This window comes from Hyaena hyaena, unplaced genomic scaffold (genome assembly GCF_003009895.1).
Source record: "Hyaena hyaena isolate Hyena2069 unplaced genomic scaffold, ASM300989v1 scaffold_368, whole genome shotgun sequence".
NCBI lineage: Eukaryota > Metazoa > Chordata > Mammalia > Carnivora > Hyaenidae > Hyaena > Hyaena hyaena.
The window spans coordinates 677,985-691,637 of NW_024080989.1; the positions used below are offsets into that span (position 1 = coordinate 677,985).

General features: G+C 38.3%; 1 protein-coding gene across 1 annotated transcript in view; it reads left to right on the forward strand.

The window, feature by feature from the left end:
• LOC120243778 (cat eye syndrome critical region protein 2) overlaps nucleotides 1–13,653 on the forward strand; it is a 177,187-nt gene that overhangs the window by 141,315 nt on the left and 22,219 nt on the right. Inside the window, exon 9 of the mRNA XM_039250017.1 lies at nucleotides 10,496–10,649. Within this exon, the coding sequence (XP_039105948.1) occupies nucleotides 10,496–10,649 (154 nt within the window). The remainder of the gene's footprint in view (nucleotides 1–10,495; nucleotides 10,650–13,653) is intronic.

A 13,653-nucleotide genomic window follows, 5' to 3' on the forward strand; every position in this document is an offset into this window, starting at 1 on the left:
AGGAAGCAAAATTGAGAAGAGCTTTTGGCATCTTCCTTTTTTTTAAATTGAGATGTAGCATGGGCATGAAAGATGTCCATGAATGAGAGAGTGCATGTCATTGACTTTGGTAAGATGAAGTGCTTAAGAGGCAGGGCCTTGCCATGGAGTTGCTCCCATTTCTCCAAAGTTAAAGACACAAACTTTTGTGGTTCAGAAAAATGTTAGGTGTTCACATTGGATGTTCTTCTATCCTCTGAAGATAGATAGGGCATCAGGTGGGAGTGGAGATCTAATGAAGACACACTGTTTGGGGCAGCAACTAATGTATTTTTAAAAAAAAGGGTTTCCCCACATCCAGAAGCTAGCTATGTTTGGGCATTTTCATTTTGTAACATAGTTTAGAGTAGTTAAGTGACTTTAGCATCATGCTTTTAGGAAGGGACAGAATTGATACTTACATTTACTGAAATTTAAAAACTGTCAAGGTGGTAAAGGAATGGGGCCAAAGCAACTGGATTGCAAGTGGTGATACATTTGATGCTGGAAGTCCAATATGAGAGTGGAATTTACGGAGAGACAGACACAGTGAAAGAACCCTCAGTCCTCTGAAACCTCCATTTCCTTATTCTTTTACCAGAGGTTTTTCTCTGTTGCTAATTTCACTCTCAAATCCGGACCCTGTGCCAGTCAGTTCTTACATTCTCTATACTTTTAAATTTTTAAACACCTTTTAGCATATGTCTTGTTGAATATTGCATAGTTTAGTGGTCTTAGAAAGTATAGAGCCTTCTTACTGCCTCAGAGTAATGTTTTCATGACTTTTAAATTGAGGTAACAGCACAATCGTGTTTTACAGAGGTCTTGTCATCATCTAATATATTCTACCTTGAGCCTAAAAGGACGAAATTTATACTTAAATTTATAAATTTCTATTTAGTTAAATACATTTGCATTTATCCTTTCTCTTTTTCAGCTCATAGATGTGTTCTTGCCAGTAGATAAATTGCCCAACTTTTAATGATTGGCAATTCTGTCATGACTGACTTCAGTCTCACCAGTCTCTTCTTTCTTATGGCATCATTAGTTTCAAAATGGCTTTTGGTGGGGCGCCTGGGTGGCTTAGTCGGTTAAGCGTCCGACTTTCACTTAGGTCATGATCTCGCGGTTCGTGGGTTTGAGCCCCGCGTCGGTCTCTGTGCTGACTGCCAGCTCAGAGCCTGGAGCCTGTTTCAGTCTGTGACTCCCTCTCTCTCTGACCCTCCCCTGCTCACGCTCTCTCTCTCTCTCTCTCTCCTAGAAATAAAAAAGAAAAAAAAATTTTTTTAAAAAAATGGCTTTTGGTAATTGGTAGCCACCCATAGTTCTCAAATGGTTTTCTAGCTCCTTTTGTTTTTTGTGTCCTCTCCACTTTCTTCAATACCGTAACAGTTAACACCTCTTTGAACGTTCTCTTTTGTATTTTATTTTCTGTTCATTGCCCCTGGACTGAGTCCTAACTGCCCTAATGTACATTTCACATTACATAGTAATCTGAATACAGACCATAAGGTTTTTCATAGCTTAAGCAAAGTTTAGCTTCAAACACTAAAATTTCTTTTTAGTTATTCTTCATAGGGTTTGTTTTTTTTCTGTTATCTTTAGTTTTAGATGCAACTAACCATGGAATTGTAGAGCTCCTGAATATCTGCTGCAGTACCCAGTGTCCTAGGGAAAACCTTACATGTGGTATGAGTTTTGTGCTTTTGTTTAAGCAACAGAGAATCATCAGACCATTAAAGCCTTATAGGCAGGGTGTCTGACCTATATTGGTTACCCAGGAGGCCAATCTTTTTGTCTCAAAAAGTCTTTTAATTGTGACTCCTGGGGAAAATATTAGTGAAGGGAGATAGTCTTTCTGAACTCTGGGATTACAGCTGCATTGGTTATTTTTGTCAGAAGACTCTGGACATTGCTGTTACTAGGGAGCTCTTTGTGGTGGTATGGTCTCAAGTGTGCTACTAAATAAAGTTGGCAAGGGTGCTCTGGGTAAGGGGGCAGCACAGAAGGGGAGTCTAGGCACTGCTTCAACCAGATTCTATTTATAATACTTTAGAGGATTTCAGAGTGGTGTTTCTAATTAGCTTCTCATTAAAATCTCCCCTTGATTCTACCAGGTCTCTTTCTTATGTATAAAGCATTTAAAAATAAAAATAAATAATAAATAAAGAATATAGACCCCACCCCATCTACACAACTGACCACGTATAAAAGGGGGGAAAAATGCAGAGCCAAATAGTGTAAGAATTTTTTTTAACTGTTGAGGTTTTGTTTTGTTTTGTTTTTGTTCTTTGGGTTGTACTTGTTCTTTAAACTCAGTGTTTAAACTATTAAAGTTTAAAACATTACCAAAAGTGTCTCCAGGCAGTGAGTCATGTCTTAGTAGTATTTTCATCAATACTTGCTTTATCTTGGGGTGGTGTACTGCTGGAAAAAACAAAACTTTTTAAAAACTATTTTTAGGGGCTCCTGGGTGGTCCAGTCGGTTGTACGTCCAGCTTCGGCTCAGGTCATGATCTCACCACTTGTAGGTTCGAGCCCCACATCAGGCTCTGTGTTGACGGCTCAGAGCCTAGAGCCTGCTTTGGATTCTGTGTCTTCCTCTCTCTCTCTCTGCCTCTCCCCCACTTGCAGTCTCTCTCTCTCAAAAATGAATAAATGTTAAAAAAAAATTTTTTTAAGTTTTTTAATATTCAGTTTTGAGAGCACAGAGCCTGATGCTGGCTCAAAACTCAGGAATGGTAAGATCGTAACCTGAGCCAAAGTTAGACACTTAATCGAGCCACCCAGACACTTGGAGAACAAAAATTTTTAAAAAGACTCTTCGTGCACAACGTGGATTTTTTTTTTCCAGGTGTGTATGATGCAATTTGTATAAAACAATACTTGTTAAGGGGCGCCTGGGTGGCTTAGTCGGTTAAGCGTCCGACTTTCGCTTGGGTCATGATCTCGCGGTTCGTGGGTTCGAGCCCCGCGTCGGGCTCTGTGCTGACTGCCAGTTCAGAGCCTGGAGCCTGTTTCAGTCTGTGACTCCCTCTCTCTCTGACCCTCCCCTGCTCATGCTGTCTCTCTCTCTCTCTCTCCTAAAAATAAATAAAACATTAAAAAAAAAAATACTTGTTAAGAATTCACATCAGATAAGAACTGCTGAAATTATAGCACATGATGAAACACAGCCACACACCGATTTACATTCCCACCAACCGTGCATGAGGTTTCCTTTCCTCCACATCCTTGCCAACACTTGTTATTTCTTGGCTTTTTAATGATAGCCATTCTAACAGGTGTGAAGTAATATCATCTCATTGTGGTTTTGATTTGCATTTCACTCATGATTAGAAATGTTTCATGGAACTGTTGACTATCTGTGCCTCTTTGGAAAAATGTCTGTTGGGGCGCCTGGGTAGCTCAGTTGGGTTAGCGTCCAGCTTTGGCTCAGGTCATGATCTCACAGTTCATGGGTTGGAGCCTCGCGTCAGGCTCTGTGCTGACAGCTAGCTCAAAGCCTGGAGCCTGCTTCAGATTCTGTGTCTCCCTTCTCTCTGACCCTCCCCTGCTCACACTGACTCTCTCAGAAATAAATTTAAAAAAAAAAAAAACATTAAAAAGAAAAATGTCTATTCAGGCTCTGCTTATTTTTTTTTTTTTAAAGAAAAAGATAGGGTTTTTTTGCTATTGATTTGTCTAAGCTTTTTTAAGATGCTATAAATTTAAGTTAATTGCATCTTATGTGCTTAGCAGAAACATTAAATCATTGAAAACAACAACTAAATAGATACATACTGTATAATTCCAGTCATGTGACATATTCAGAGTAAGGAAATTCACAGAGAGAGAGCGCGCGGATCAGTGGTTGCCAGGTGCTAGAGGATTAGGGAGTAAGAACTGGCTGGCTAATGGGTTCCGAATTTTCTTTTGGGGTACTAAAAATGTTTTGCAACCTAATGTAGGTGGTGGTTACATAACATAGTGAATGCACTAAATACCACTGAGTTATACACTTCACAGTTGTTAATTTCATGTGAATTTCACTTTGATTTTTAATAAACTTATTGAGAGTAAGTTTTACATAGTTTTTAAATGATGTAGTGCCTCTGATTTTTAGCAGAACATGTTTTACATCTGTAATTATCCCAAACTTTTGGATTCCTGCTTCATTGTTACCAAAATAACTTAAGCTATGTATAATCAGTTTGTAGTGCCTCATCTTAAAAGCTACAAGTTCTGGGGCACCTGTGTGGCTTTATCAGTTAAGTGTCCAACTTTAGCTCAGGTCATGATCTGGCAGTTCGTGAGGTCAAACCCCACATCTGGCTTGCTGCTGTCAGTGCAGAGCCTGTTCAGGTCCCTCTCTCTCTCTCTGCCACTCGCCTGCTCATGTGCACAATCTCTCTCTCACAAAATAAATAAACTTAAAAAATTTTTTAAATAAAAAAATCAAGTTCTAACCTTTGGGCACTTTAACATATATTTTTTTAATGTTTTATTTATTTCTGAGAGAGAGGCAGCGTGAGCCGGGGAGGGTCAGAGAGAAGGGAGAAACAGAATCTGAAACAGGCTCTAGGCTCTGAGCTAGCTGTCAGTACAGAACCCGATGCGGGGCTCAAACCCACAAACCGTGAGACCATGACCTGAGCCGAAGTCAGACTGAGCCACCCAGGCGCCCCGTACTTTAACATATTTTAATTTTAGACTTTTAACAGAGATCACATAGAGGGAGTAAAAAGTCAATAAAAATAGATCATTTCAGAATATGTAATACTAGTTTATTTCCTCAGTTTACTTGGGAAGTCCAGAAGAATTTACCTGCTTTTATAGAAAACGTGGGGGACTACATTAGAAGACTATAGTACTCTAACAATTCACAGATCATCAGTACTATGCCTTTACCTTTTTGCTTCAGGCCCTTTCTCTAGGCATTTATTACAAAACTGGCAACTTTTTTTTTTAATGCTTATGTTTGAGAGAGAAAGAAAGAGAGAGACAGATGTGAGTGGGAAAGGGGCAGAGAAAGAAGGAGACAAATCTGAAGCAGGCTCCAGGCTCTGTATTGTCGGCCCAGATCCCAACAAAGGGCTTGAACTCAAAAACCGCGAGATCATGACCTGAGCTGAAGTCACTTAACCAACTGAGCCATTCAGGCACCCCAAAACTCGAATCTTATTGAATATTATTTTGTGGCTTGGTTTTTCATTTAACACTGTGAGCATTTTCATATATCATTAAAAATTCCTTAGAAATATATGGTGATGACTATATAATTTCACCTATTATTAGACATTTAGTATATTTTTAACTTTTTACCATTTTAAATGTTGAGTTGAGCCTATTTATAGAAATATCTTTGCCTGCCTGTCTCATTTTTACAGTAGACACAGAAGTGTGTAATACCTCTGCTTAGGGTTCTTTTTTTTTTTTTTTTTTAATGTTCATTTTATCTTAGGGAGTAAAAGAGTACGTGCAAGCAGGGGAGGGGCAGACAGAGGATCCGGAGTAGGCTCTATGCTGACAGCAGCGAGCCCTGTGTGGGACTCGAACTCATGAACTGTAAGATCATGACATGAGTCAAAGCTAGACACTTAACCAACTGAGCCACCCAGGGGCCCCTAGGTTTCTTGATATTTATATCCAAACTGTCCTCCAAACCACCTGTGTTCCAGCAAGTTGATACCATTCATTTTACCACATTTTTACAAATGTATCACCTTTTATCCTCCTTCACTATTTTATAAGTGAAAAGGCTATTTTAGGGAGAAGATATTTGCAAATGACATATCAGATAAAGGATTAGTATCCAAAATCTATAAAGAACTTATCAAACTCAACACCCCAAAACAAATAATCCAATGAAGAAATAGGCAAAAGACATGAATAGACACTTCTCCAAAGAAGACATCCAGAGGGCCAAACCACACATGGAAAGATGCTCAACATCACTCATCATCAGGGAAACACAAAACCACAATTGAGATATCACCTCATACCTGTCAGAATGGCTAACGTTAACAACTAGGCAACAGACAGATGTTGGCGAGTTTGTGGAGAAAGAGATCTCTTTTGCACTGCTGGTAGGAGTGCAAACTGGTGTAGCCACTCTGGAAAACAGTAATGGAGGCTCCTCATAAAATTAAAAACAGAACTATCCTACAACCCAGCAATTGCACTACTAGTTATTTACCCAAGGGATACAGGTCTGCTCTTTTTGAAGGTGCACATGCACCCCGATGTTTATAGCATCACTATTCAACGGTTGAATGGATAAAGAAGATGTGGGTGGGTGGGTGTGATATGGAATATTACTCAGCATTCAAAAAGAATGAAATTTTGCCATTTGCAACAACGTGGATGGAACTAGAGGGTATTAATGCTAAGTGAAATTAGTCAAAAAAAGACAAATATCGTGTGACTTCACTCATGAGGAAGATAATAAAACAGATGAACATAAGGGAAGGAAACCAAAAATAATATAAAAACAGGGAGGAGGACAAAACATAAGAGACTCTTAAATATGGAGAACAAACAGGGTTGTGGGTGGGGCAATGGGCTAAATGATAAGGGACATTAAGGAATCTACTCCTGAAATTATTGTTGCACTATATGCTAACTACCTTGGATGTAAATTTAAAATAGAATTTAAATATGAAAATAAAAAGAAAAGGCTGTTTTCTTTTTAGTCATGGATGTGGTTTATCTTTTTAGTCATGGATGTGGTTTATCTATCTTCTCTGAACTTGATATTCATGTTCCATTTGTTTGGGGGGGGCTGTTAATTTATTTGTAAGGTATCTTTACATAGTAAGAATAATAAATTGTTGGGGTGCTTGGGTAGCTTGGTTGGTTAAGCATCTGTCCACGTGTTAGTCTAACTTCACTTCAGGTGATGATCTTCCTGTTCACGTGTTCAATCCCCACATCAGGCTCTCTGCTGTTGGCACAGAGCCCGCTTTAGATCTTCTGCCTCACTCTCTGCCCCTTCCCCCCTTAAAAATAGACAAACATTATAGGTGCCTGGGTGGCTCAATCGGTTGGGCATCCAACTTCGGCTCGGGTCATGATCTCAAAGTCTGTGGCTTCGAGCCCCACATCAGACTCTATGCTTATAGCTCAGAGCCTAGAGCCTGCTTTGGGTTTTGTGTCTCCCTCTCTCTCTGCCTCTCCCCTGCTGTGCTCGCGCACGCTCGCTCTCTCTCTCTCTCTCAAAAATAAATAAACATTTAAAAAAATGTTTTAAAAAATGTTTAAAGAATAATAAATCATATTTGTTGCAAAAATAATTATGTAATTCTGTAGATATTCTTAAGGTTTATTTAATTAACTATTTTTTACGCTTTTCACCCCTTCCATTGACTTCAAACATGAAACACCTCCCCTGTTTATTAACAGGTGATTCTTATCTTGATGCTTCCATTCATAAGTGAGTAGCTTGAATTTCTTTAGTCCTTAATAAAATGCTGACCCTAATTAATATCCCCTTGCACTGGTTGAAGGAAGAATTTTTCACGTGTTCTCACCTGCTCACCCCTGGCAGGAAGAAGCAGGATACATATACATTATACAGAAAACACTACAGTTTTATTCAAATGAAATTAATTCCTTTGTCCAGGCTCAGTTCTCCTCTCTCCTCCACTTCTCTCACCCTATCAGTTGTTAGGAGTATCTGCGTGGAGTCTATACAACTAAAAGGAGCAAAAGCAATTTGTTTTGGTATGTTATGACTTATTACATAGTTCTATCATAATTTCTCAACTGGGTTGGAATAATTAAGGACTTGTTTGGGTCAGGATATTTGTTTAATTGAGAGAAGGTGCTTAACTAGCATTTAGGAGGCAATAGCTAGATATGCATTCTTCAGTAGCATCTCCATTTCAGAAAAAATATTTACAGTATCTAAACTATCTGCCTTCTATAGAGGATAAAGATATTAGGGAACTTTCTTTCGTTTTACAATGTTAGATGTGTGATAATGTGAAAAATTTTTTATTTTTTGGTTTGGGTGTTTTGGGGTTATTTTTTTTTCCATATTCATCTCTCCTTTTTCATTCATTTTGGATTTTTACCTTGTAGGTAACAAACTCATGCTCATAGAATTTGAAAGGTCAAGTGACTTTGGGAAGGTCTACTATCTAGGCAAGAGCACTTCTGAATTCTGAGTCAAATATGAATCTGAACTTGGTTTCAAGGATCATAAAGAAAATACAAAATTTTAATCAGAGCACTTTCAGTGTTCAATGAACACTTATAAATGACTTGTACATGTCAATATGCATTTATCTCTTTTCTCCCTTCTTTAAAAAGAACACTTGTGTAATGTCCATAGCATACAACTTTTTGAAAATTTATCCAATACAGCAGATTTCTTAGATCTTCTTACTACCTAAAAGATGTGTAATGAAAAGCCTCATATTCCTGATTAAGGTTTACCCAAAATGGGATAGTTATGTTATCTTTTATGTGAGGGTATTGTAATTCTCCCTTTGTTGATAACGGATTTATTTTTTTGTCTCTGCAATTCTATATACAAGGAACAATTACTACCTCTTGCTTAAAAGTTATAGCTTTCAATTTTGCTTAATTTTTTTTAACAATTTTGGATTTTTTTAACAATATTGGAAAATATACAGAGTAAAACTTACATAAATTATGATGGTAATGGTCCTATTTTCCCTTTTGTTAGATTTCTTAGCCAATCACTTTCTCAGTGACCATCTGAAATATTTGTATTAATGTTGTTTGTGTGAAAAACAAAGAAGATGCTAGCCAATCTGAGTAATTTTATGAATTTCTGGACAGTTGCTTCCTTTCTGTATCTTAAGGCAAAATGGTAGACCCTCCCACTAAACTCGATTTTATTCATTATTTTATTTTATTTTTTTAAAGAGTCCTTTCTTTTCTTTTTAATTTTTGTTTATTTCTAAGAGAGAGAGAGAGCAGGGGAGGGGCAAAGAGAGAGGGAGACACAGAATCTGAAGCAGTCTCCAAGCTGTCAGCACCAACAGCTGTCAAACCCACAAACCGTGAGATCGTGACCTGAGCCAAAGTCGGACACTTAACCGACTGAGCCACCCAGGCACCCCAGTTTTATTCATTATTTTATTTTATTTTTTTAAAGAGTCCTTTCTTTTCTTTTTAATTTTTGTTTATTTCTAAGAGAGAGAGAGAGCAGGGGAGGGGCAAAGAGAGAGGGAGACACAGAATCTGAAGCAGTCTCCAAGCTGTCAGCACCAACAGCTGTCAAACCCACAAACCGTGAGATCGTGACCTGAGCCAAAGTCGGACACTTAACCGACTGAGCCACCCAGGCACCCCAGTTTTATTCATTATTTTATTTGTAATGTATTAAAGTTAAGTGTTTTAAAGTCATACATGTTGAAATTGTGACCCTATGTTCTTTCATCCTTTCAAAAGTTTATTGAGATGAGAGTACTTTTAAGATGTCACTTTTCTCGGGGGCACCTGGGTGGCTTAGTCGGTTAAGCATCTGACTTTCGCTTAGGTCATGATCTCGCGGATCGTGGGTTCGAGCCCCGCGTCGGGCTCTGTGCTGACTGCCAGCTCAGAGCCTGGAGCCTGTTTCAGTCTGTGACTCCCTCTCTCTCTGACCCTCCCCTGCTCATGCTGTCTCTCTCCTAGAAATAAATAAAACATTAAAAAAAAAAAAAAAAAGATGTCACTTTTCTCGAATAGTAAATCTGTAAAAGTGGTGTCTCCAAACTGTTTCAGTTTCTCTTTTCTGGTCCAACATATTCATAGAATTATCTCCTAAAGACTACGAATTATGTAGATTGTTGAGACCAACATGTTTACCTTGTTTTAAATCGCCATTGTGTTGTAATGTTCATGTTTTTGTATATCTCCATACATTTATTCTATAGATAAGATCAACTTGTGGATGTAAGTTCCCTACCTATCTAATATTGGTTATTAAATAAGTTGAATTCAGTAAAAATTGAATCTTAGGGGCACCTGGGTGGCTCAGTCGGTTAAGCGTATGACTTTGGCTCAGATCATGATCTCACAGTTCATGGGTTTGAGCCCCGCATCGGGCTCTGTCTGACAGCTAGTTCAGAGCCTGAAGCCTGTTTCAGATTCCATGTCTCCCGCTCTCTCTGACCCTCCCCTACTCATGTTGTCTGTCTCTCAGAAATAAATAGAACATGAAAAAAAAAAAAAGAAAAGAAAAATTGAATCTTAGGGGCGCCTGGGTGGCTTAGTCGGTTAAGCATCCAACTTTCGCTTAGGTCATGATCTTGCGGTTCGTGGGTTCGAGCCCCACGTCGGGCTCTGTGCTGACTGCCAGCTCAGAGCCTGGAGCCTGTTTCAGTCTGTGACTCCCTCTCTCTCTGACCCTCCCCTGCTCATGCTGTCTCTCTCCTAGAAATAAATAAAACATTAAAAAAAAAAAAATTGAATCTTAGAGCAGAGAACTGATCTTACACAATTGTGTATTGACTCTGTATACTTGATTGACTCTTTACAGGAGACCCCCGTACTTACCAGAATAGAAAAACAGAAGCGCAAAGAGGAGGAAGAAGAACGTCAGATTCTCCTAGCAGTGCAGAAGAAGGAGCAGGAGCAGATGTTAAAGGAAGAGAGGAAACGAGAGTTGGAGGAAAAGGTCAAGGCAGTGGAAGGTACGTGGGCTCTCTGCACAGTACATTTGGTATGGGAATAACCCTCCACTGGCAGTTTCTATTAAATGTCTTGTTAACTGTGCTCTGTCTTGGATCCAGTCTCCTTGCATTTGGTTTCCTTCTATTGCACTTGTATTTGTTAATCTTGGTGTTCCTTTTAGTCTCGTGCTCATTTCTCTCATCTATGCACATTCCTCATGTAAAATATCAATTCTAAAATATTGATGCCAAGTTTCAAGTATGGCACTATACAAATTTAGAATATTACCATTGATTTGATTAGGACAAAATAGTTTTCTCAGACTTGGGTCCAGGTGTTGGTCTGGTCTGATGAGATTTTTCTTTAATTTGAAGTTAATACCAGGGATAATGACTATCCCTAGATGTGTCAGATAGCAGTTGTATTTATAAGCTGAACCTAATAAATCATGTGGTAACAGATCATTTGGCTTAGCTGAATACAGATCAGTATTTCTTTTCTTTTAAGTAAATGTATTGAATATTTTAAATTTTTGAATAAAGTCACACGGCCTGTATTTGACTCTTTAATGCGGTGTTTCATTTCAGAATTTAAATAAATTTTGGCTGTAAAATTTAATGGATTCTGGCTTTATTAAGTGCTTTTTTCCTACCATAAAGAGGAAGTGGTGCCTTCTGTTTCTTCATAGGTTAACCCCATTCCTACTTTGATCATTTCTTCATTATAAAACCCTTAGGACATTTAATCTACGAATTTAGCCTGTGTCACAATATGTAGTATAACCTACTTATAAAATGTTTCATAGGTTTTGTTTCCAGTGCTAGATTTAAATTCCTTGAGACAGCAACTGTGGCTTTTATTTCTTTATATTTTTTAAGGGGATTCTGTAATTTTCAGTGAGGTTCTTATTGGCTACACTATTGTCATTTGACTTTTATTTTATACAGATAGGTTCAAAATCTATTTTTATGGCTTAGTTTCTCTGCCTGTATGATTAATAATACCTGTTATAGATTGTTCTTTAAATCAACAAATATTTTTGGAGGACCCGTTCTGTGTCATGTGGTGTTCTAGGAATATAGATATTAAACAAAATAGTCCTTTCAGAGAGCTTATATTTCAGTGGTGGGAAGACACAATAAACAAGTATTGTAGAATCGTAGATAGTAGTGAAAGATCTAAAGAAAAAACAGGTTTTGAGATAAAGAGTGACATGATGCAGGTGGCATTTAAATTAGGTTGTCAAGAAAGCCCTCTCTGGGGGCATCTAGGTAGATCGGTCAGGTAAGCATCCTACTCTTGATTTCAACTTAGGTCATAATCTCAGGGTCGTGAGATCAAGCCCTGGGTCAGGCTCTGCACTGACAGTGCCAAACCTGCCTGGGATTCTCTCTCTTCTCTCACTCTGCCCGTCCTCTGCTCGCTCACTCTCTCTCTTCCGCTCATCCTCCCCCCTCCCTCACTCCTTCCCTCTTGCCCCACCACTGCTTGCGCATATGCTCCCACTCTCGCTCTCCCTCTCTCCCTCTCAAAATAAATACACTTTTTTAAAAAGGCCTTTCTGAATATATAGCATGTAGTAATGAAGTGAATGAAGGTTCCATATGAACACCTAATGGGAGAAGAGCATAGCACACAGAGGAAATAGCAAGTGCAAAGGCACTGTGGAAGGAATAAGCAGGAAGAAGGTCATTGTGCCTGGATCAAAACGAGCAAAGCAGGGGAAGTTTGGCAAGAAAAGAGTTCATAGAGATAACCAAGGGTCAGGTTATGTAGGGCTTTGCAGACCTTGTCAGAAGGATTAAATAAAAACTGGGTAGTCTCCAGCATACAGCAAGCTCGCAACTAATAATTGATCATGGGGGAAATATGGAGAGAGTTTTTACAGGCTGTAAAATAGTTAAAACAAACTTTTCCTGAATTCTTAGAAGCTAAGTAAAAAAGTCAGGGAGAATAATGGATTTTTTAATTGAGAATTTATTTACTGAAAATTTTATAGTTTATAATAGTGAATTCAGAGAAGCAACCTTTTTGTGACATTAAATTCAAAGAGGATTTCATTATGTGGGTCCTTTTACCATAACGAATAATATTTATCTGAGGTCTTGGCAAAACAGAAAAACTTTTATACTAATGTTCTGTAAAGGGAGCACAGAACCTGTCAGTTAGTTTTAGTCTGTTGTATGCTTCTTTCTACCCTGTCGTCCCAGGAGTGTTGACAGGCAGTCACTAGAATGGGATCCCCTGAAGTTGCTGGCAACGTTAATGTGATATGACATGAACACATATTTCCAAAGAGAGGGCTCATAGCTTTCATTTGTTTCAAGAAATTTGAAAAATGAGACATGGATTAAGAAAAGGTAGAAGCCAAAAGATGGAAAGAACCAAAATGTCCAGAAATGCATGAATTGATAAACAAAATAAGGTTTATACCAATGATGATTTATTATTCATCCTTAAAAAGGAATGAAATTCTGACACAGTCTGCAACATGGATGAATCTTGAATATATTATTGTAAGTAAAATAAGCCAAGAGGAAGGAAATGGGGAGTTCTTATTAATAGGTACAGAGTTTCTATTTAGGATGATGCAAAAGTTCTGGAAATGGTAACAGTTGCAGAATATTGTGAGTGTACTTAATACTACTGAATTGTACACTTAAAATGGTTTAAAAGGTAAATTTTTTTATTTCTTAAAATGTTTTTAAACTGGACGCCTGGGCAACTTGGTCGGTTAAGCTTCTGACCAGCTCAGGTCATGACCTCACAGTTTGTGAGTTTGAGCCCCACATCAGGCTCTGTGCCAACAGCTCAGAGCCTGTAGCCTCCTTCAGATTCTGCGTCTCCCTCTCTCTGCCTCACCCTTGCTTACACTCTGTCTCTCCCTCTCTCTCAAAAATGAATAAATGTTAAAAAAAAAAATTAAACCAAAAGGAAGAAAAGGCCACAATAAATGTACTGCTTTTTATTAGTATGATAGTTGTATAAAAAATAAAACTGGATTGTGACATAAATATTCATACC